This window comes from Labeo rohita, unplaced genomic scaffold, assembly GCF_022985175.1.
Source record: "Labeo rohita strain BAU-BD-2019 unplaced genomic scaffold, IGBB_LRoh.1.0 scaffold_54, whole genome shotgun sequence".
In the NCBI taxonomy this organism is placed as follows: domain Eukaryota; kingdom Metazoa; phylum Chordata; class Actinopteri; order Cypriniformes; family Cyprinidae; genus Labeo; species Labeo rohita.
Window position 1 is genome coordinate 1,152,661 of NW_026129462.1, and position 21,269 is coordinate 1,173,929.

Here is a 21,269-nt window from a genome sequence, read left to right on the forward strand (position 1 = left end):
TAAAAAGACAAGAGCACATGGTCAGGAATTTGAAAAACCATGCGCTCAGACAAAACACAAAACTATGGCTTAGCGCTATGACCCTGTCGCTAACTGTTAGACATAAACTCTCAGAAGTGACAGAACTATGGCAAGAATAGAATATAATATTTAAAAGTTTAGATGGACACAGAATACATTGCTAAGTAAATTCAGTTTGTTTATTTAACTTTCTTTTCCATCTTTATTTCAGTCCATTGACTATGAGATCAACAGATCATTTGTGCTGACAGTGGTGGCGGTAAATGAGGTTGCTCTTGATAAAGGCATCCGTCTGCCCCGCCAGTCCACAGCCACCGTCTCCATTCGTGTGTCGGATGTCAACGAGAGCCCGTATTTTGATCCCAACCCTAAAGTGATCAGACTGCAGGAGGGCATTCAGGCCGAGTCTGAGATCGCTACCTTTACCGCTCAGGATCCAGACCGCTTCGAGCAGCAGAGCCTCAGGTACACACAAAAACAAGACATGAAATATCAATCAGAAACGAAATGACGTGATGATGCGTATCTGAGGACTGACCACAGAGTGCAATAAAAAAACATACTGGATAGACAATCAAGAACTGTTTTATCATTTGGTACATTATAGCTGTGTCCTGCCAATCATACTTCTATTTAAAACTGTAATTTAAAGTTAATTTAATGGATATAAATCTAATGTACCATTTTTACTCCCTTATTAGGTACAGCACGCTGTCTGACCCTGCAAACTGGCTGAGAATCGATCCCATAAATGGACATATCACAACCATCGCTGTTTTAGACAGAGAGTCTCCATTTGTTCAAGACAATATCTACACGGCTATGTTCCTCGTCATTGACAGCGGTAACCCAAGGGTTTAGGTTTAGAAAAGAGGTTATAGGGTGATCATTTCTGAATGGAATAGTCCATCCTTTCTCTGTCTTTGTTTGTTGAATAGTTTTTTTGTCAGTCCCTCACAGTCACACTTTATGTTTTAGATACCAATAAAATGTTACAATTCTCAATTCCAATTTCGATACCACAGCAAAAACTACCAACCTAACAAATATAAAGTTCAAACATTATTGAAGACAAGCGAACAGTAAGTAAATAAAAACAAATTAACAAATAACAAGCAATAGCACAATTGAATATATAAAACAAAGATATAAATGAAATGATGCATATTTTTCACGAAGTAACACACCAATGTTTATTTTTCTTGGCTTTTTTTCATGGCAAAAATAAAAGCAATCAAAATGTTATAACAATTAAAATATGAAAATTAAAATGACAGGTAATAATTGTCACGGTCGTGTGTAAGGAAGGCGCAATATGAAGGCAAAATACAACAACAAATATAATCCACAATAGGTAAATCAGACATGAAGGGCAGGAAAAACCAACATAACATTGAGATTGGACGAACAACACTGAACTGAATACAACTTATATAGACAGGTGAATACTAGGGGTGCTCCGATCAGGATTTTTGAGGCCGATCACTGATACCGGATTTTTATTTTTGTGAGAGGGGAGCATTTTTTTTTAGAATTTTTTAAAATATATATATTTATCTCACCTAATGTTTGATCATGCAGTACATTTTGCACAATAGCTTAAACACAGCACAAGCCTGATTTCCACAAACACATTTATCCATTATTTTGATTTCAAATCCAAACATTACTGAAAATACTTTTTCAGCATTGTGATTTTTTTACACTGTACAGTAATGCACTACAGTAAACTTTCATAGATGCGTTTAAACACAATAAATATAAAAAACACATTATTCAATGATTTTTACTTTTGCATTTACTTTTAGATTTATATATTAATTTTGCAAATGGTAAAACATTTAAACTACTTTTCTTACGTTAATCACAAACATTCTAAATTGAGAATTGTGTTTTCCCACATCCATCTATTATTGCCTTATCTAAAAGTGCTCTTTTCCTTTAAACCTAGCCAAAACCCTGTATGTATTGACTGTGAAACACAGTAGACTTTAATGCTATGCATTTATGGTAGACTTTAATGATATGCATTTATGGTGTAATTATGAAGTTTTCGTGTCAATCCTTGTTCATATTTACCGCAAACAATGTGCTGTCACTTTAATTCTGCGCGTGCAGCACAGCCTCTGTGTGGAAACGATCTCTACACTGCTGCAGATACACCAGAACACACTGTGCAGACCGCTACTGAGCACAGAAAAAAAATACACACTGCAAACTGAGGTATGTGAACGTGGTGTTATGTGTGTACGCATCGAGTGTGCATGAGTGCCCAGTCTCCAGGAGAGTGTGCAAGCTCTGAATGGCTAAACACTGGAAAAATTAAAAAGAAATAAGGTTTACAAACTTTAGGGACGATGTGACACTGATTCGATTGTACAAGTAACAATTCCTGTGTCAACTGTGCAGCTCGCTTATAGTCAGACGCGATGTGGTGATTGGAAGGTTGTGCACTTGCACTGTTTGTGAAATTATGGCTCACATAAGGTTTTCAAATTACTTTATAAGTTATTAAAGAAGAAATATGAATTGTAACTCAGCATTATAATTGTTTTACCCATGCCAAAAAGCGACCGAGACAGTGTCATACCAAACCTCTCACGGCAGGCGCGTCATCAGCTTTAGATCCGTTTATGAGATCGGCCTTTTTAGAGACAGCTGATCATCAAACATCCCAAGCAATTATCGGCCGATAGTGATTGGTAGCCGATCAATCGGAGCACCCCTGGTGAATACAATGAACTAGTTAGATACAGGTGATACAGGGCAACTCATAATGACTAAACGAGGACAGGAAACAAACCAAATAAGGAAAAACAGGCACTAAACAGGAACATAGATGTGACAGATCGACCTACCTGTTAACTAGATTCCCTAGATTTTCTATACTAAGTACTGCTGAGGAGAAATTTAGTTCACCATTGACCCATATTGAAATACATATTGCAACCTCATTATTTTGATATGTAGAGAATCTTAAGTTTTTTGTCGATCACTGGCAGTTTGTTTATGTTCCCATTCTCACTATAGTTCATAATGAGTCTGTTTGGTCTCCAGGGATTCCTTCGGCCAGCAGCACCGGGACTCTGCAAATCCTTCTCCTGGACATCAATGATAATGCTCCTGAGGTTTTCCCGCCAGAAGCAGAGATGTGTGAAAAACCTGAGAACAATGGCATTAATATCACAGCATTGGATGCAGACATGGACCCCAATGCTGGACCCTTCTCCTTTGAGCTGCCTTTACAACCCAGCGATGTCAGGAAGAACTGGACAATCATGCGTCTCAGTGGTGAGAAAAACACACACACACACAGAAATACACAGAAATCTGCATCTCAGTGGTGAGCAATGAGAAAAGCTCTTGTGCCACACACACACACACACAGAAATACACAGAAATCTGCATCTCATCGGCCTCTTGAACAATTTGATTATACTAACGGATTTAGCAAGCTGTCATTCAAACAGTGTAAATATACAAATTAAAAATGAGAAATCTGAGCTCAGCTCTTTTTTTTAACACAGACTTTTAAGAAGGGATGGATGTTTGCTTGAAGTGATAGGCCAGGTTAGTAAAATTATATTATCTTGCTGTATGCCGTTTTCTTTAAGTTTTCTGGCTAAAAGCAACAACAACAACAACAAAACATTAACAAGTGGTTAAGCAAATAATAATAATAATAATCAGCAGGGATCCCCAGACCAATACATTTAGTGTGCCTCCTCTATTTTAAAACCCAGAAGCCCCCACTGGTGAGAAATTATGAGAACAATCACATTTAAGAGATGATGTTAAGAAATATATGGTATGGCTTTAATTGCAATTAATAACTTCTCAGTATGGACACAAGACGAATTTGAGGCAGAATTACAATATTGTGATGTCTTTCTTTACTGTGGTTGAAAATGATTCATATCAAAATGGTAAGTTACTGGTCACATTGCCCACCTCAATGTAAGTAGTTTAAGGGGAACCACTGACAACAAATGCTTTAATTTAATTTTGCGTGTGAAAGTCTTTGTAATCAATCGATGTCTAGCAGGAACAGGGCAGCTGACAGTAAGCATAATGGGTGTGCAGCGAAGACAACATCTTTATCTGTTTCAATGGCAAAATAAATGTATGTGTATTTGAATAGAACAAGGTGTGGGTGGGGTTTAAACCAAAAAGCATTTTAAATGTAATTCTGTTTCCTTCATTTGACATTTCTTTCCATATAAACTTAACTAAAGCAAACAAAAAAATCATCCTGATATGTGCACCATAATGAATGAGGTGTCTACGTATTTGTATGCTTCTAGCGACCTTTTCAGGGTCATTCTCATAGGAAATTAGCGTCTTATGTATCAGGTTCCTGTAACAGCTTCACACACCTGCTGCTGTAAATCAGAAATTACAGTGCGGATATTGATCATGCTATGCTCATTTTCTTTCATAGAGTTGACACGCTCACTGTTCAATGGTAATTTGTAACTCCACACCAGCAGAGGGAGCCCTTACCCTAGTACTGTCTCTTACCGCTCCCTCTGCTGCTTCTATGGTTACTTCCTGTCTGGTGACCATATAAAAAGAGCCATGCCAAACAGACCCTTGCAAAGTATTGTTTTGCTGTAGTGGACTCTACTAAGTGTTTTCCCCTGTTTTCATTGCCTAGTTTCTTGTTTTTTCATTGCCTTGTTTCATGGTCTCTGTTTAGTTCCATAGCCTTGTTTCATTTGCTACTTTGGACTGCTGTCTGGTATTTTGACCATTTTGCCTGTTTTTTGGATTACGCTTTTGTCTTGCCCTGGATATCACTGTTTGTTTGGTAATCGACCCTGCCTGTTTGACTACGATCTGTACAATAAAGCTCGCACTTGGATCTATCCACGCTGTCAATAGAGTTCCGTTACAGAATACTTCACCATCCACAGATCCAGCATCTTACAGAATACAGATCAACCATGGATCCAGCATCACACCTTTTTCATCTTCGCCAAGGTAACCGGCCTATTGAAGATTATGTCATGGACTTCTGTGAACTCTGTCACTTAGTAGGCTTTAATGATGTGGCACTAAAGGACATTTTTCATTTTGGTTTAAAACAAGAAATTGCATGTTTTTTGCCACGTCAGACCCCTCACTGGACACTAGAACGATGTATATTGACTTTGCTCTGCAGATGAGTGGCTCTGCATTTACTGTGGGGATTGCTGATGAGAAACCCTGCCATTCTCCAGTATCTGCCACACCAAAGTGTTTACATGTTATGTCTGGAATTGTTAACATCATGCCAGAGCCCTCTCACGCCAAGCCTGCTCACATCATGCCTGCCGGTCCACGGCCTGCTCACGCCACGCCTGCCAAGGCACAGTCTGCACTTGTCACGTCTGCCAATCCAGAGCCTGCACCTGTCATAAGCCAGAGTCTGCACCTTCCATGGCCGCCATCCCCAAGACAGTTCACAAGATGGCCACCCCATCTGAGTCCCCAGCCAAGATGGCTGCCACGCCTGAGCCTCACCATGTCATCTCGTCCGAATCTCGTCATGTCTGTCATACCCAAAGCAAGTCAAATGATGGCTGATCTTCCAGTGTCAAGTCAGAGCTGCACTTTCAGTGCCAAGTCAAGTTACAGCTGTCGTTTCAAGTTGCAGCTGTTGTTCCCAAGCCAATTCAAGCTACAGCTGATCTTCCTGAGTCAAGTTACGGCAGACCTTCCTGAGTCAACTCAAGACACAGCTGCACTCCTAACAGAGCCTCTTCATGACATGGCTGCATCATAGAGCCTCGCCAAGCCACGGCTGTCCTGCCAAAGCCTCGCCAGGTCCTGTCTGACCTTCCAAAGCCACGTCACGTCGCAGCTGTTCAACCAGAGCCTTGTCAAGTCTCAGTTGATTGTCTAGAGCCTCGACACGTCTCAGCTGACCTCTTAGAGCCTCGACATGTCTCAGCTGACCTCTTAGAGCCTTGTCACGTCTCAGCTGACCTCCCAGAGCCTCGTCAAGTATCAGCTGACATCCCAGAGCCTCGCCAGGTCTCATCTCACCTACCAGAGCCTCACCAGGTCTCGTCTTTTCTCCAAAGCCACGCAGAGCCCACACTCCCAAGCCACGCTGTCTTGACGCTCTCGAACCTCACAGCCTCCACACCCTCAAGCCCGACAGGCATTCTGCTGTCTACTGTGCTGCCTGTAATGGCGGTCGCCATTTTGAGCGTGTGGGCTGCACACTGCACTTCAGAGGCCTCATCTGTCTAAGAGTCTGCTCCAGAGGCCTCTTCTGTCCACGATTCTAATCCAGAGGCCTCATCTGGCCAGAGGACTTGTCTGTCATCTGTTCACGAATTTCAGTGCTCCAGAGAACGCTGTAGAACCTTTTAAGGAGACGGTGTCCATCCATGAACTCAATGTCTCGTCTGTCCACAGGTCTGCTTCAGAGGCCTAGTCTGACTATGAATCTGCACCAGTGCCCCTGGAGGTGGCAACTCTGGCTGCTGAACCTCCTAAGGGGGCGGCATCCACCTCCAAACTCTCTGCCCGTCCTGTCATGGCCAAGCAGGCCAATCATGAATTCTCTGCCTGTTCCATCACGACCAAGAAAATTGTCCATGAACTCTTGACCTGTCCTGTTCTGGCCAAGAAGGTCTGTCCCATACTCTCAGCTCTGCTGTGGAGATTCCTGCTGTCCTCTGCTCTGCTGTGGAGGTCGTCTGCTTCCCATGGAAATCTTCTGCCCATCATCTGTTCCATTGGAGGCCAATCTTTTGTCTTCTCTGCCTGTTCCATCACCGGCTCAAAAAGAATTGTCCAACTCTTGACCTGTCCTGTTCTGGCCAAGACGGTTTGTCCCCAGTTCTCATCTCTGCCTGTTTAGATTTTTCCTGTCCCTTGTTTCATTGCCTTGTTTCATTTGTTACTTTGGACTGCTCTCTGTTATTTTGACCATTTTGCCTGTTTTTTTGGATTACATTTTTGTCTTGCCCTGGATATCACTGTTTGTTTGCCAAATTGAACCTGCAAAATGTTTGCCTAGTGATCTCTACAATAAAGTTTTGCACTGTTTTCATTGCCTAGTTTCAATAGAGTACCGTTACATAATTTTAGTTGTTTATCTTAAATATTATCACCTGGCTAACCTGTTATCTAGCAAAACAAATTAGTGACTGCATCTAATGAATACTTTATAGTTCATTTGAATTGGTAATTTAATTTGAACTCATTATCTGTGGTCTTAGACTTTGGGCACATTCCTAGTAAACATCAGTGCATTACTGCTTGGACGTGTAATATAATCCAAGAGCAAAGACACAGAGTAAACTAAACACATATTATTATAAAAACTTAATTATTTAGGAAAAAAATAATGCTTTCAAATTTTAAAAACTCACCTGTGCCACCCCGCCCAAGACCTATGTCAGATATCTTACATTTCATAAAGTGGATTGGTGATACAACAACTCACTTATGACCAAACTGACTAGATGAGCCCCAGAGACAGATCCCCAGTGAAGACCTCCTCACCTAGGCTATTCTGTCACAGATGGAGTTTTGGTTCCTTGCCGCTGTTGCCTCTGGCATGCTTAGTTGGGGACACTTTTTCTTCAAACGATATTGTATACTGTTTGAACTGAACTGAGCTGGATGATGACATAATTGAATCCAATGATGAACTGTCTTTACCTAAAAACTGAATGTTTACTTTTGCCCTTTTGCATTATTGATGCAATATTTCCTATTTAACACTGTACAGCCGCTTTGTCACAATTGTGTATTGTTAAAAGCAGTATATAAATAATGGTGACTTGACTTGACTTGACTTATGTAGCCTGTAGAATGCAGTTGTATGCCCCTCAAATTCAAGAGATTGTGGAAAAAATGTCCCTATTATTTTCCTGTTATTAAATTAGTTATGAACTTTGTGGGATTGCAGAACTCCCTCCTCCACTGTGATTAAATCGCCATCTGAATCTTGAGTTTCATCACTGAGGTGCCATGGGAATTCATTTTTACAGACGAGAAACAATTACCATCCAAATTGGTCAACAGGCTACAGATTTTGTCTTAGGATCAAAGGGATCTTTTAGGATTTTAACCCCAACCCCATCAGCTTTAGTCTGTCTTAGTTTTTTCAGACAGACATGATGGTGAGATTAAATCTCTGTGTCGACCACACTGTTTACATACAAAAATGTTACCAAATTATAACCCTGAATAGTAAAATGTAATGTTTACCACTTTAAAGTTCTCTTTGTAAATGGTTCATATAGGTGTTCATAAATGACTAATAACTAATTTAAAAATGCATTATAAATCATTAATGATAGTGAGCCCTTTAAGTGTTTAAAAAATCTATTTTTGTCATGACTAACCCTAACTCTATGAGGGACTGGCATGGTAATGTACATGACAATGTTATTGTACTTGGTCTTGGTGGAAAGTTCTCTTTGTAAATGGTTCAACATGCTGCTGTGAGACTATGCTGCTGCACATATAACATTTATCAACATTTAACACTAATGGCGTAAGACTACGTGAGCCTTGGCTACCACACTGACCAGCTTAACAATAGTGGCCTAAGATGACTATAGGCACTATCATACACCCGGCTCAATGTGACGCCAGAAGTGTTTTTTGCTAGTTTCAACCCAACACAATTATCACAATGTGTCCAGCACCACATTGTTTAAATAGCAAATGAACTTGCAAATAACTGTTCACCCATGGGCATGTTGGTCTAAAAAACCAGGTGTGTTCAGGTGCATTGTTGGCGCATTGCTATTTTGAGGCAACCGAAAATGATTGCTCCATTGACCAGCTAAAGCCTACATATTTACATTTTATTTAATGTAACAGTTTTGTAATAATGACTGAAAACATCATTACAGAACAATAATGCATTAATCAATCAGTAATTATTTTGATATCATGATAAAGCCCCCTGCAACTTGAATATTTGGCCATCTAAACTTGCAGTATCTGTGGGAGCGCCGGTACGGGTTTTCAGTTACATGGTAACTAAAACATTGAACTAACACAGCAATTATGCACAGGGCTGGTGCCAGGGCTTTGGTGACACACAAGTAACTACAGACACACTAAAGTAAAAGATATAAATGTTGTTCTTTGGTGAAACCCCCAAACAGTCAAAATTGTGTTGTGGATACCAGTTTAGACCCTTTCTTAAATAATATCTTATTTTAAAACTGATTCAAGAACACAAATAACACACCTGTAGGTAAATATGTATAAGTAATTATAAGTATTGCTTTAATAGTGTTTAATCCATGTCCTAGGTGAATATGCACAACTCTCTCTCAAAATCGACTTTCTGGAGAGTGGAATCTATCAGATTCCCATTGTAATCACGGACTCTGGTGACATGCCATTGTCCAACACCTCGTATCTGCGAGTGAAGGTGTGTCAGTGTGATCATAACGGCGACTGCACAGATCAGGAGCGCATCATGACCGCTGGACTCAGCACAGGAGCGATCATTTCCCTCCTGCTCTGTATCATCACCCTCCTCAGTGAGTCACATATGCCACATTTACAGGTCATATTTCTTTCAATATAATTTAAAAAAATGTTTTTCTTTAAAAAACTTGTTCTCATTACTGTAATGCAAAAAAAAAAAGATATAATAAATATTTAAATGCAAATGCATTTATACATAATGTTTATCATAATGTTTGTTTAGCCTTTAATTAGGCAACAAGCACTAAAGGTGTAAAGGTACCTGATTTTTACTTTCTTTGTCTGCTTTTGAAGTCTATGGCAGCCCATGGAACCGTACATAAGATTTATAAAATCTGGAACACAGTTCAGGAAAGTCTGAACATTTAAAAGTTGCACTTAAAATTATGATAATAACAGTAAGGGTTAAAAAATAATTTTTGGTATGCGTCATTGGCACCATTTTTGAAGGTACCTGAGAACTTCTGCATAACACCTTTATGTAATATGCTGATGAGGAAAACTATTCTTTTTATGTTTGTAATAATAACTCTCTCTGTGTAGTCCTTGTGTTGTTGTTTGTCATGTGGATGAAAAGGAAAGATACAGAACGACTGGCCAAGCAGCTGCTTATCGACCCAGAGGAGGACGTAAGAGACAACATCCTGAAATATGATGAAGAGGGAGGAGGGGAGGAAGACCAGGTACTGTCCAATAAACCAAACTCTAACTTTGACTTGTATTGGTTTATAACAAGTTAAAAGTCTTCACAAGATTTTAAAAAAAAACATTTTACTCCCTTTTTTGGATTTTACAGTAAAGAAAGACACCAGAGGGGACCCTTCAAAATTTGTATTATAAAGGAAGACAGGTTTATTTTAAATGCCATCAGCCTCTCTTCACAGTGCGATTTAAGACCTGTTCGGATGATAATTGTTTGTCATGGGGTCGTAAATTTTAAACATTTACACTGGTTAGTGTGTGATTTTTAATGCTGTCCAATTCCAGAATGTCAGTGTTTTTCTCCCACTACTTGTGTAAAAACCCCAGGCTGAATTACCTACTGTTTTTGGACAAACACCAGGGTCACGGGGATTTGAAATTTATTGATGACCGAATCCACACCTCTTCATTTACATTTTGCTATTCAATCCTTTATGACCAGGGACATTTTTTTTTTCATTAGGGCAATAGGGCGATGCACCACCAAAGTGCAAAAGGGAGGATTTTTTTCTGTCACATTCTACCACAGCTGTCACTGTTCAATTGTAAACTGTTTGTTATGCCTCTGGACCGATCAGGCATAACATTATGATCTCTGACAGGTGAAGTGAATAACACTGATTATCTCTTCATCACAGCACCTGTTAGTGGGTGGGATATATTAGGCAGTGAAGGCTGGCCTGTGTGGTCCAATCCAACAGATGAGCTATTATAGCTCAAACTGCTCAAGAAGTTAATGCTGGTTTTCATGGAAAGGTGTCAGAATACACACTGCATCACAGTTTGTTGCGTATAGGACTGCATAGCTACTGTGATCTTTTTTTAATCTCACCTTTGTCCACTCCATTGTACCCAAACTGCATTGGTAGGGGTTGTCGATGACCATTTTTCCATTGCTTGATCTTGGCTTTGTCTTTCTGTGATGATTTTTTTCCCATCTCTCAAATGTTGGTGTCAAAGACAATATTTCATTTAAATTCAGGATCATAAGTCAACTTCTGTCCCCTTAAAACAAAGTGTCCCTTAAGGAATCTGTCTTTGGACCACTGTTATTTATTTTTAAAATACTCCAGGTCCAAGTAAGATTATTCAATGTCATTTCAATGCCTCAGTTATTGTTATGCTGAAGTAATTTAAATCTCCATTTTTTTTTTTTTTTTTTTCTTTTTTTTTCCCCCTTCTTGCCAGTTCAATGCCATACAGTCTCTCTAACCCTTCAAAATGGCTAATTCTACTATGTCAGGGGTTGGGATCCTGTGTCTAGTATCCTGGAACACCAAGGGAGGGAACAATACCATCAAAGCTAGTAAAATCTTAACACATTTAAGGGATCTTAAGGCAGACATTATGTTTTTACTGGAAACTCATCTGCGAACATCTAAAATATTTTATATTAAGAGGGCATGGATGGGTCACCTGTTTCATTCTAAATTCTCTCAGAGAGCTTGTGGGGCCGCTGTCATAAAAGAGTTGTTTAAACCAACTAAGACTATTATAGATTTGAATTGTCGTTTTATCATGGTCTCAGGCAAGCTCTCCAGTAGTTTTAGCTTCCATATATGCCCCCAACTGGGACAATGATGAGTTTAGGATGTATCCTTCGATAGGTCCTCCCCCAACTAGTCTACTCTCTCCAAGTCATCCAGTGTGGTACTAAATTACACCTCCCAAGTGGGACTTTCTGACCCTTTGAGATTTTAAAAATCCCCAAGGCAAAGCTTTCTCATTCTTTTCGCAAGTGCATCATACGTTTTCCAGAACTGATTTCTTTTTAATAGATAATAAGCTATTGCATTACGTTACCACATGCACTTATCATACATTAGGTATTTCCGATCATGCCCCAGTATCTTTTGATATAGCTTTGCCCTCTAATAGACCGTTGTACCCCCAGACTGTCAGATAGCTCTTTTAAAGATTTCCTTAATTCGCAGATTATTTTTTACTTTGAACTCAATCAGACTCGACATTACTAGTCACACCCTATGGGAGGTCTTCAAAGCATTCATTTGTGGCCAGGTCATTTCATATACCTCACAAGTGAAGAAAGCCGAAAGACTTGGCGAGTTGTCTAAATTAGATGTTTCTTATGCCTCTTCTCCTTCGCCCACTTTCTATTCCAAAAGAGTTCAATTACATTCAGATTACAAACTGCTGCTGACAGATCAAACCGAGAGACAACTTAGACAATGTATGCAGTGCTTTTTTGAGTATGGAGACAAGGCAGGGAAACTCCTGGCCCACCAAGCTCGGTCGGCTAGCGCATCTAGGTGGATTCCGAGCATTAGATCTCCAACAGGTGAATTATTAAAGCTGGCCTCACACTACAGGATTTTTAGCCCTATTTTGCAGCCTATTTTGCCCTCCCGAGAATCGGAGCAAAAATCTTTTCGAGCACCTTGATCGGTCCCGATGTTCGGCACGGATTATCTGGTAATGTGAGACGTTCACAGATCGAATCTTGCACCTCCCGATCTGCTCTCACACAAATCCGGGCCGCCCCGATCATATCAAACATGTTTGATATCCAGGATTTTAAATCGGGATGATCACGGTTATGATTACGTCAGTACTTTCACAACAGCCAATGCGCAACCCCAAAACAGCTGCTGTACGTTCCATTGGATAGTGGAGATGGAGGAAACTGCTTCTTATTTTTTTGTAGTAACAGTGTCTGTATATGTTGAAAAAAATACCACAACCGCATGGAGCAAGGAAAGCAATGATCCATGCGGCCCGAGTCTGACCCAAGCCCATCTTTTTTCCCCTTCTCCCAAAACAGCTTATACTACTGTTTTAGCAATTAAAATAGTTCAGTTTTGTATGAATGAGACACGAACACGATATAACAAACAAACAAAGTCTTTTAATATAAATCCAAGGAGTTAACAGGTCAGGAACAAGATTGACATCCACACATGTAGGTAAACGATAAAGACCGACAGAGAACTGAACACTGAGACAGACTTATAAAGTGTGACTAATCATTACAGACAGGTGAAGGGGATGACGCTAATGAGGGCTAAACCAAAGCAAACAGATTGACAGGGGGAGACAATGGGAAAAACCAAGTACACGAATAGACATAACTGTGACATTACGCCCCCCTCCGAATAGGCGCGTCTCGCGCCGTATAACATCCAAAGGGGAGGGTAGGTGGGCACCCCGGAGGTCGGTAGGCGGAGACACAGGAGACAGGAACGGCCTCCAGGGCGGACCAGACAGTTCAGGAGGCCATGGCGGATCGGGAAGCTCAGGAGGCCATGGCCGGACAGACCGTTCAGGGGAACACAAAACAGACCAGGGGGGTGACGAAGGTGGGAGGAGCCAAGGAGGAAACTGGAGGGACCCAGAGCAGAAGGAACCAAGCACGACCCAGGCCGCAGCCATGATGACCCACGGTGGAGCCGACGGAGGGAGAAAGGGCTGACGACTCCAAAGGGGCCGACCGACAGAGGCGGAGCAGCTGGCAGAGGAGCCCGAGGCAGAGACGGAGAGCCGAAGATCCTGGGCGACACAGAGGATCCGGAGGTCCAAGGCGGAGCCCGAGGCTCTAGCGACCGAGGTGGAGATCTGGAGGTCCGCGGCAGAGCCGGAGCGACAGAGGATGGAGGCTGTGCCGGAGGGAGGGAGGAGTCCTTAGGAGCCGGTGGGACGGAGTGACGAGGTGCAGCCAGAGGAGCAGAGTCCTGAGGTGACGGAGGGACGACGACTGACCAGGGCGTAGCCGGAGAGACGAGTAAGTCCGGTGGAGCTGGTGGACAGACGGGCGACGATGGAGACGAGGGCGCTGAGAGCCGTGGTGGAGCCGGAGGGAGGGAGGAGTCCTTAGGAGCCGGTGGGACGGAGTGACGAGGTGCAGCCAGAGGAGCAGAGTCCTGAGGTGACGGAGGGACGACGACTGACCAGGGCGGAGCCGGAGAGACGAGTAAGTCCGGTGGAGCTGGTGGACAGACGGGCGACGATGGAGACGAGGGCGCTGAGAGCCGTGGTGGAGCCGCAGGGTCGGAGGGCTGAGGCAGAGTTCTGGACTGAGGCTGGAGGCGGAGATGAGGGATCCTCCAGCCCTGACACCGATGGAAGCTGGCAGACCCACGGCGAGCCCACTGCAGAGGGGCTGTCAGGAGACAGCGGTGACCATACAGACGTTGACATGGGCAGAAGAGGGAGGGAGGGTAAGTGGGGATTCCAGACAGGCAGGTATATCATAACAGGTAGATATTTCCATAGAGAAGTCTATTAAATCCCCAGAGTTATGTACCAAAACTTCAGTAAAGAAATCAATCAAGTCCCCAGAGTTATGTTCCAGCTCACCCCCAGCGGTGGTGCAGTGGGCAGGGCTCTCCATAGCCATCTCTTGCTCCACGTTGCATTCCACCGTCGCAGTTGCAGTAGCCGGCTCTCGCACCTGGTCGGACGAATAGGGCTCTGGCTCTGTGGCGATCCTTGGCTCTGTCACTCGTGGCTCTGGCTCGTCATCCGTGGTGGGCCCGGGCTCAAACTCCGCGTGTCAGAGTGATGGTTGGCTGGGCTCTGGGTCTTGAGTGGGGCTTGTGTCATCCTCCGCGGTCAACAAAGCTCTGCAGGACACCAGCACCCACTCGATGTAATCGGCTATGCTCTCCCGAGGATGCTCCCCGGACAGCTGCGCTTTGGTGGCGATGTTAAGTCCTGCACGGTAGAATGTGCACAAGCAGCTGTCCGGGTAGTGCGTGAGTGGAGCGAGGTACACAAAGTCTCTGGTGTGGTCCTCGAGAGAGCGATTCCCCTGCTCCAGGAGGAGAAGGAGGACGGCGGGGTTATCCATGACGTAAAAAAAATCAAAAAACAAACACTGAGAATAAACGGAAAAGAAAAAGCAGGGAAAAACGCTGTGAACTGTTTTGGTCGGTCTTTCTGTTACGAATGGTGCTGGATGGAACGAGACACAAACACGATATAACAAACAGACAAAGTCTTTTAATATAAATCCAAGGAGTTAACAGGTAAGGAACAAGATTGACATCCACACACGTAGGTAAACGATAAAGACAGACAGAGAACTGAACACTGAGACAGACTTATAAAGTGTGACTAATCATTACAGACAGGTGAAGGGGATGATGCTAATGAGGGCTAAACCAAAGCAAACAGATTGACAGGGGGAGACAATGGGAAAAACCAAGTACACGAATAGACATAACTGTGACAGCGGTCAGCGGCAGACAGTGAGTTGATCATAGACCTGCCTAAAGTAAAATCTATAGATATAAAACAGTTAAAGCATATAACAGTTAACTAACATTTGTAAAGATTTTTTATTTTATTTTGTATTTTATTGTTTTTTTTATTTTATTTTAAACTACAACAAAACATACAATTATAACAAGACATTCAAATAAACAAAATGAATAATAATAATAATTAAAAAAAACATTTGTAGACAGTAGTTGAAATGACGATCTGTTCCGTAAGATTACGTGAGGCGCTCCCTCCATCACGATAATCTTAATAGTATCTTGTAGTGTGTGATGCGCCACAATTTTCAAATCTTGTAGTGTGTGCATGTTTAAGATTTCAGGGAAGATAATCTGCAAAGATTATGTGTGCGCTGCAGCCAGATTTCATAATCGGTTAGGATTTTAAAACTCCTGTAGTGTGAGCCCGGCTGGAATTAATTTGCTATTCTTAGAGTACTATATTCAGTTGTACACTTCTGAAAATCCCCCAAATAATGCAGTAAATTTAGATCTCCTCAACTCATTTGAGTATCCCACAATTGACGTAAACAGCTAAAGAGTTAGGGGTCCCAATCACAGAACAACAGGTACTAGTGGCAATTACATCCATGCAGTCGGGAAAGTCCCCAGGCCCTGATGGCTTTACTGTTGAGTTTTATAAAGCGTTTGCTCCCCTTTTAGCTCCTATATTAGTAAAGCTTTATAATGATTCCTTTATAACAGGCTGCCTTCCCCCTACATTATCCGAGGCTTCTATTTATTTGCTCCTTAAAAAGGATAAAGATCCCACCACATGCAGTAGTTATAGACCAATATCACTGTTGAATGTAGACTTCAAAATTCTGGCCAAAGTTTTATGTTTCCACCTTGAATGTGTTCTTCCCACTTTAATTGTTCACCCCAAGGAGACAATTCTTTTTTTAATACCTGGAGACTTCTCAACAATCTGTTTTCTCCCCCATCTGATTCACCTGAAATTATTGTTTCCCTAGATGCTGAGAAGGCCTTCGATAGGGTGGAATGGGGTTATTTGTTTTTCATTCTGGAAATGTTTGGGTTCGATTCTAGCTTTATCTCTTGGATTGGACTTCTTTATTCTTCTCCTATAGCATCTGTACACACTAATGGTATGCGGTCGCCTTTTTTCTCTTTTCAACGTGGGACTTACTTTTTAATTTAGCTATAGAACCTTTAGCTATCTGGCTTCGTAGCCACAATAGCTTTGAGGGAATTAAACGTCATGGATTAGCTCACAAACTTTCTCTATATGCCAATGACCTTTTATTATTTATTTCAAACCCTGCTACCTCTCTGACTCCAATTTTCGATATCTTAGAAAATTTAGCAAACTATCTGGCTACAAGATAAATTTACAAAAAAGTGAACTTTTTTTTGTTAATTCTAAAACCAAAAATCTTTCCCGAACATCCGTACCCTTTAAGATTGCTTCTGACGGTTTCAAATACCTGGGGTCTTTTTTACAAACTCTTACAATACTTTATTTGCAAGAAATTTTCACACACTTGTGGATAAATCAAAGTTGGACATGTGTAGATGGGCCTCTCTGCCTTTACCCCTTGTAGGCCGCATTAATTTGGTCAAAATGGTGATTTTACCTAAATTTTTTTACATTTTTCAACACTTACTGATTCACAAAAATAAATCATTCTTTAATGGCTTTGATGGTCTTTTGCGCTCATTTATTGCGGGGAAATAAACCTGCTCACCTGAAGAAGTCAATCTTACAGCTCCCTAAGGCTAAGGGAGACCTAGCACTCCCCAATTTCCAGCAATACTATTGGGCCTGCAATATTCATAAGCTTCTTTTTTGGAACAGGGATAGCTACTCTGACATTTGTCCTCCCTGGGTTCATACTGAAACTTTGTTCTCTTTATTCTATTGTCTGTTCTCAACTTCCCTTAGTTTTAAGTAAAGTCTCAATTAATCCAGTAGTCACCAGTACCCTTTAAAATCTGGGTGCAATTTAGAAAACATTATGGCTTACAAAGAGGTTCTATTCAAATGCCGATCTTAAACAATTATTTTTTCCCTCCATCCAATTCAGACCTTGCATTTCGTGTTTGGTCTTCGAATGGCCTTCTCAAGATTAATGACCTCTATGAAGAAGGAGTCTTTGCCTCGTTCTCCTCTTTAGCTAAAAAGCATAATTTACCCAGTCATCATTTATTTTGTTTTTTCCAAATCAGGCACATTATACAGAAGCAGTTTCCTCACTTTCCTAATCGTCCCCCTGAAATGCTTATTGATAATTTCCTTGATTTGAATATTGACCATAAACATTTAACCTCTGTCATTTACAGTTTAATAAATTCAATTAATGTGGACCCTACTGACACTCTTAAAGATACTTGGGAACATGAACTTGGAGTTACTATTACAAAGGATCAATGGCACAACATCTTGTCCCAGGTTCACTCCTTTTCCTTATGTGCTAGGCATGGCTTGATGAAGTGTAAAATACTATTCAGAGCTCACTTAACTAACGCACAGTTGGCTAAATTTTTCCCAGACAGGAGCTCTGCCTGTAACCGTTGCAAGCATTCACCTGCTGATCACCTGCACATGTTTTGGACGTGCCCACAGCTGGCAACTTTTTGGTCAGGTGTATTTGATACATTCAGTAAAGCTCTCAACACTAATATAGACCCTGATCCCTTGTTAGCTCTCTTTGGAGTATTCATTAGATTTGATTTGACAGCCAGAGATAGCAAAGTTATTGCTTTTACCATGATCTTGGCCTGATGAGCTATCCTTCTTAAGTGGAAGCACACTACTTTATTTTTCTGTCTGTGTTAATATGAATGAGGGGATTGTAGAAGGGATTTATAATGGACAATATCTTCCCTTGTTATCATCTTGTTATTGTTATTCAATCTGTATTGTCCCACAAAAGACCAATAAAAAGATTTGAAGCAAACTTACTAAATAGATTATAATCAGGGGTGCACATGATTTTTTACTTTTTTTTTTAGTTTAGTCCACACACTGCATATAATGTGACCCATTAAATATAAAAATTAAAATATGACAATTATTTCAAAGTAAACTTAAAAATAAAATGCTAATATTTACTTTTTTTTTCAATTTTCAAACTTAAAATCGGTAAGCTTTTATTTTGCTGGGTTTAGTTTGCCGATTGAAGAGCATTAGTGATTGAAATGTCACAGTTTTGCACTGTGCTTTGAAAACAGCAGCGGATAACCTAGATTTATGCTTTCAGTTTGAATAGAAATCTTATACAGTATTACAGTTATTACAGTCAATCTGGGTGCAAGCTGAAACAATCTCACGTTCAATTTTGAGGTAGTGTCTGTTTCAACATTTCTGACAGGTTGGCAGCGCATGTGAAATGACTGTAGTCTTTTAGCTGAAGAGTCTCTGAACCATACAAGAGGATTGGTAACATGCAAGTGGAATAGAACCAGTGTTTTGTACTAATCAGGGTCTCATTGTTTGACATGAAATATCAGTCATTGCCCAAGCTTTACAGTTTGTTGTTTTTGTAAAATTTTTTTTTTGTCATGATACATGTAAGCCCAGCTAGGAAGCTTGTAACATGAAATGGCTAAGATTTGAGCAATACATCACGTGGCTACAGCAACTGCTGTTGCATAAAAAGGATAGAGTGGTGGCGCTGTTTCGAAAACCAGTGTAAACAAACACAGAAGAAGAGTATTCCAAGAGAGATGAGGATGCGTTCTTGTTATCATTGTATCTGAGAACAGATAGTTATTCTCACATGTTCTGTTTTATTAATTCTCCACTGAATTCTGTGATCTGGAGGAGAGCACTGTCCGTTTTCATCCACGTGCGTGAGTGTTATATCTGTTTTCAAAAAAACTGAGTAAAATATTTTCTACTGTTCTACACATAAAATGAGAGCAAATAGACATATATGATTATGTTTTATATATATGATATATTTTCTGTATGTGTTTTTTATGCAGCTCATGCTATTTTTATATCAAAAATAGGATGTTTATGATGACAAGCAGTGTGGTGAGAATGTCTGCCTATTATAGAATCAAAATCAACTACAGATGATGAGTTACTACAAGCACTCGATGATGGTTTAAAGTGGGTTTTAAGCAAATGCTTGAATTATATACATTTTCAAATGTAACATGATGCTAATTGTACTTCTATTTATTTTATTTAACATTTAAAATGTTTTCTTGTAAGCATTATAGAATGTGTTTCTGGTGTAGAACCAAACTGTATTTATCTTAAATTAATGCTTGAGCAGCAGACAATGTTAAATCGATATACAAGATGCATATCTAAGGAAAAGTGCATTGTTGGCTGACGCCACCTAGTGTGCAGGCATGAATTAGCAGGAGGCGAACACTCGGTTCGCGCTCGGTGTGAAAACACCATTCGTCCGCGATTTGCCTTGCGTTTTTGCATCGCACTCAGTGTGGAAAGGCCTTAGGTTGTCGGAGGTTGTTGTAATCTCCATGGAGAGTGTACGTTTAACCCTCACTTTGGAAGTGGTGCCATAATGGAGGTCCTTGATAAGATCTACGAGGAAAATTGGCATACCAATGCCCTGCAATGCGCTCCACAATGCTTGAATGTCCAACGCATTTTTAGGGTCAACATTGTCTGCTAGGAGGATGGTTGAACTCGCGGTGTATTTCTGACAGGAGCCTGAGACCTAACCCTAACATCAACTGTGGATCTGCCCAGGGTAAACCCTGATTGTTGAGGATAGCACCAAGACACTCTGAAAGGTTGGATCCTTGCTAACAAGATGTGAGCCTTTCCTAGAACCAACAAAAGTGTGATGGGTCTGTAACTGGAACATTGTGCAGCACCATTTTGATACATTCTTTCCACTGAGGAAGACCACACATGCAAAAATAGTTTGTGGAGAACTTTGCTGACGGGGCTAATGGCACATTTCAGTGGTTCTGGTAGAATGGCTGTGTGGACCTCTTTGAATATTGGAACATCAGATGATATAATGAAGTGGATTCAGTGACTAGGTCCAAAAAAGGATTCAGTGCATTCGAGAAGTATTCCCACCAGTGGTGCAGGATGTCAGATTGACTAGAACATATTGAGGCACCTGCCCTAATGATCGGAGTGGTCCCCTGAGTGCCGCGTAAACCCTGTATCTTGCTGATGGTCCTGTATGCTACCTTTAAGTTATTCTGATGTAACCCGTCCTCCGCCTCTTTTGCTAAGGGCTAGTAGCATGCCTCACAGTCATGCTTTTTCTTTGGCCCTGAAGATACACTTATACTCTTTCTGCCTTATCACAAACTAAACACAATGACCAAAAACTCCCTATCACAGATTGATAAGTGTGACTCATATTCAAGAACATTCTACTGTTATCGTCGTCATTAACCTGTGCCAAAACACATTAAATTGATGTTTGACACATCAGTAAAGAGAAAAAAGACCTTTGTAAAAATTAGCATATGACAGAATTGACATTTCATAAATGACATTTTCAGTCTTGTTAAATCCAGATTTGTGCACCTTTGTGTGTGTTTGCAAACAGGATTATGACCTAAGCCAGCTGCAGCAGCCAGATATAGAGACTGATGGCATCAAGGCCATTGGCATCCGTCGGATGGATGAAAGACCCCTGCATCCTGAGCCCCATTACCCTGTCAGATCAGTAGCACCTCATCCTGGAGATATTGGAGATTTCATCAGTGAGGTGAAGTGGCACTGTACAAGCATCAAACAAAACTAATTGTTTTAAAATACAGCAGGTGGTACTAGTGTGTTGATAAATGTTGCATATGGTCTGTGGCCCACCAGGAACAGAGTTTGACACCCCTGATATATACAGTAGGTAGTCTAGCAAAATGTGTAGTCTTTCACATAATCAC

At 41.0% G+C, this 21,269-nt stretch overlaps 1 protein-coding gene across 1 annotated transcript in view; it reads left to right on the forward strand.

Annotated features, from left to right (window-relative positions):
- The window catches only part of LOC127161065 (cadherin-2-like), an 83,830-nt gene that overhangs the window by 59,538 nt on the left and 3,023 nt on the right, over window positions 1-21,269 (forward strand). The window contains exons 10-15 of the mRNA XM_051103702.1: window positions 233-486; window positions 723-865; window positions 3,079-3,312; window positions 9,297-9,530; window positions 10,021-10,160; window positions 20,933-21,094. Coding sequence (XP_050959659.1) covers window positions 233-486; window positions 723-865; window positions 3,079-3,312; window positions 9,297-9,530; window positions 10,021-10,160; window positions 20,933-21,094 — 1,167 coding nt within the window. The remainder of the gene's footprint in view (window positions 1-232; window positions 487-722; window positions 866-3,078; window positions 3,313-9,296; window positions 9,531-10,020; window positions 10,161-20,932; window positions 21,095-21,269) is intronic.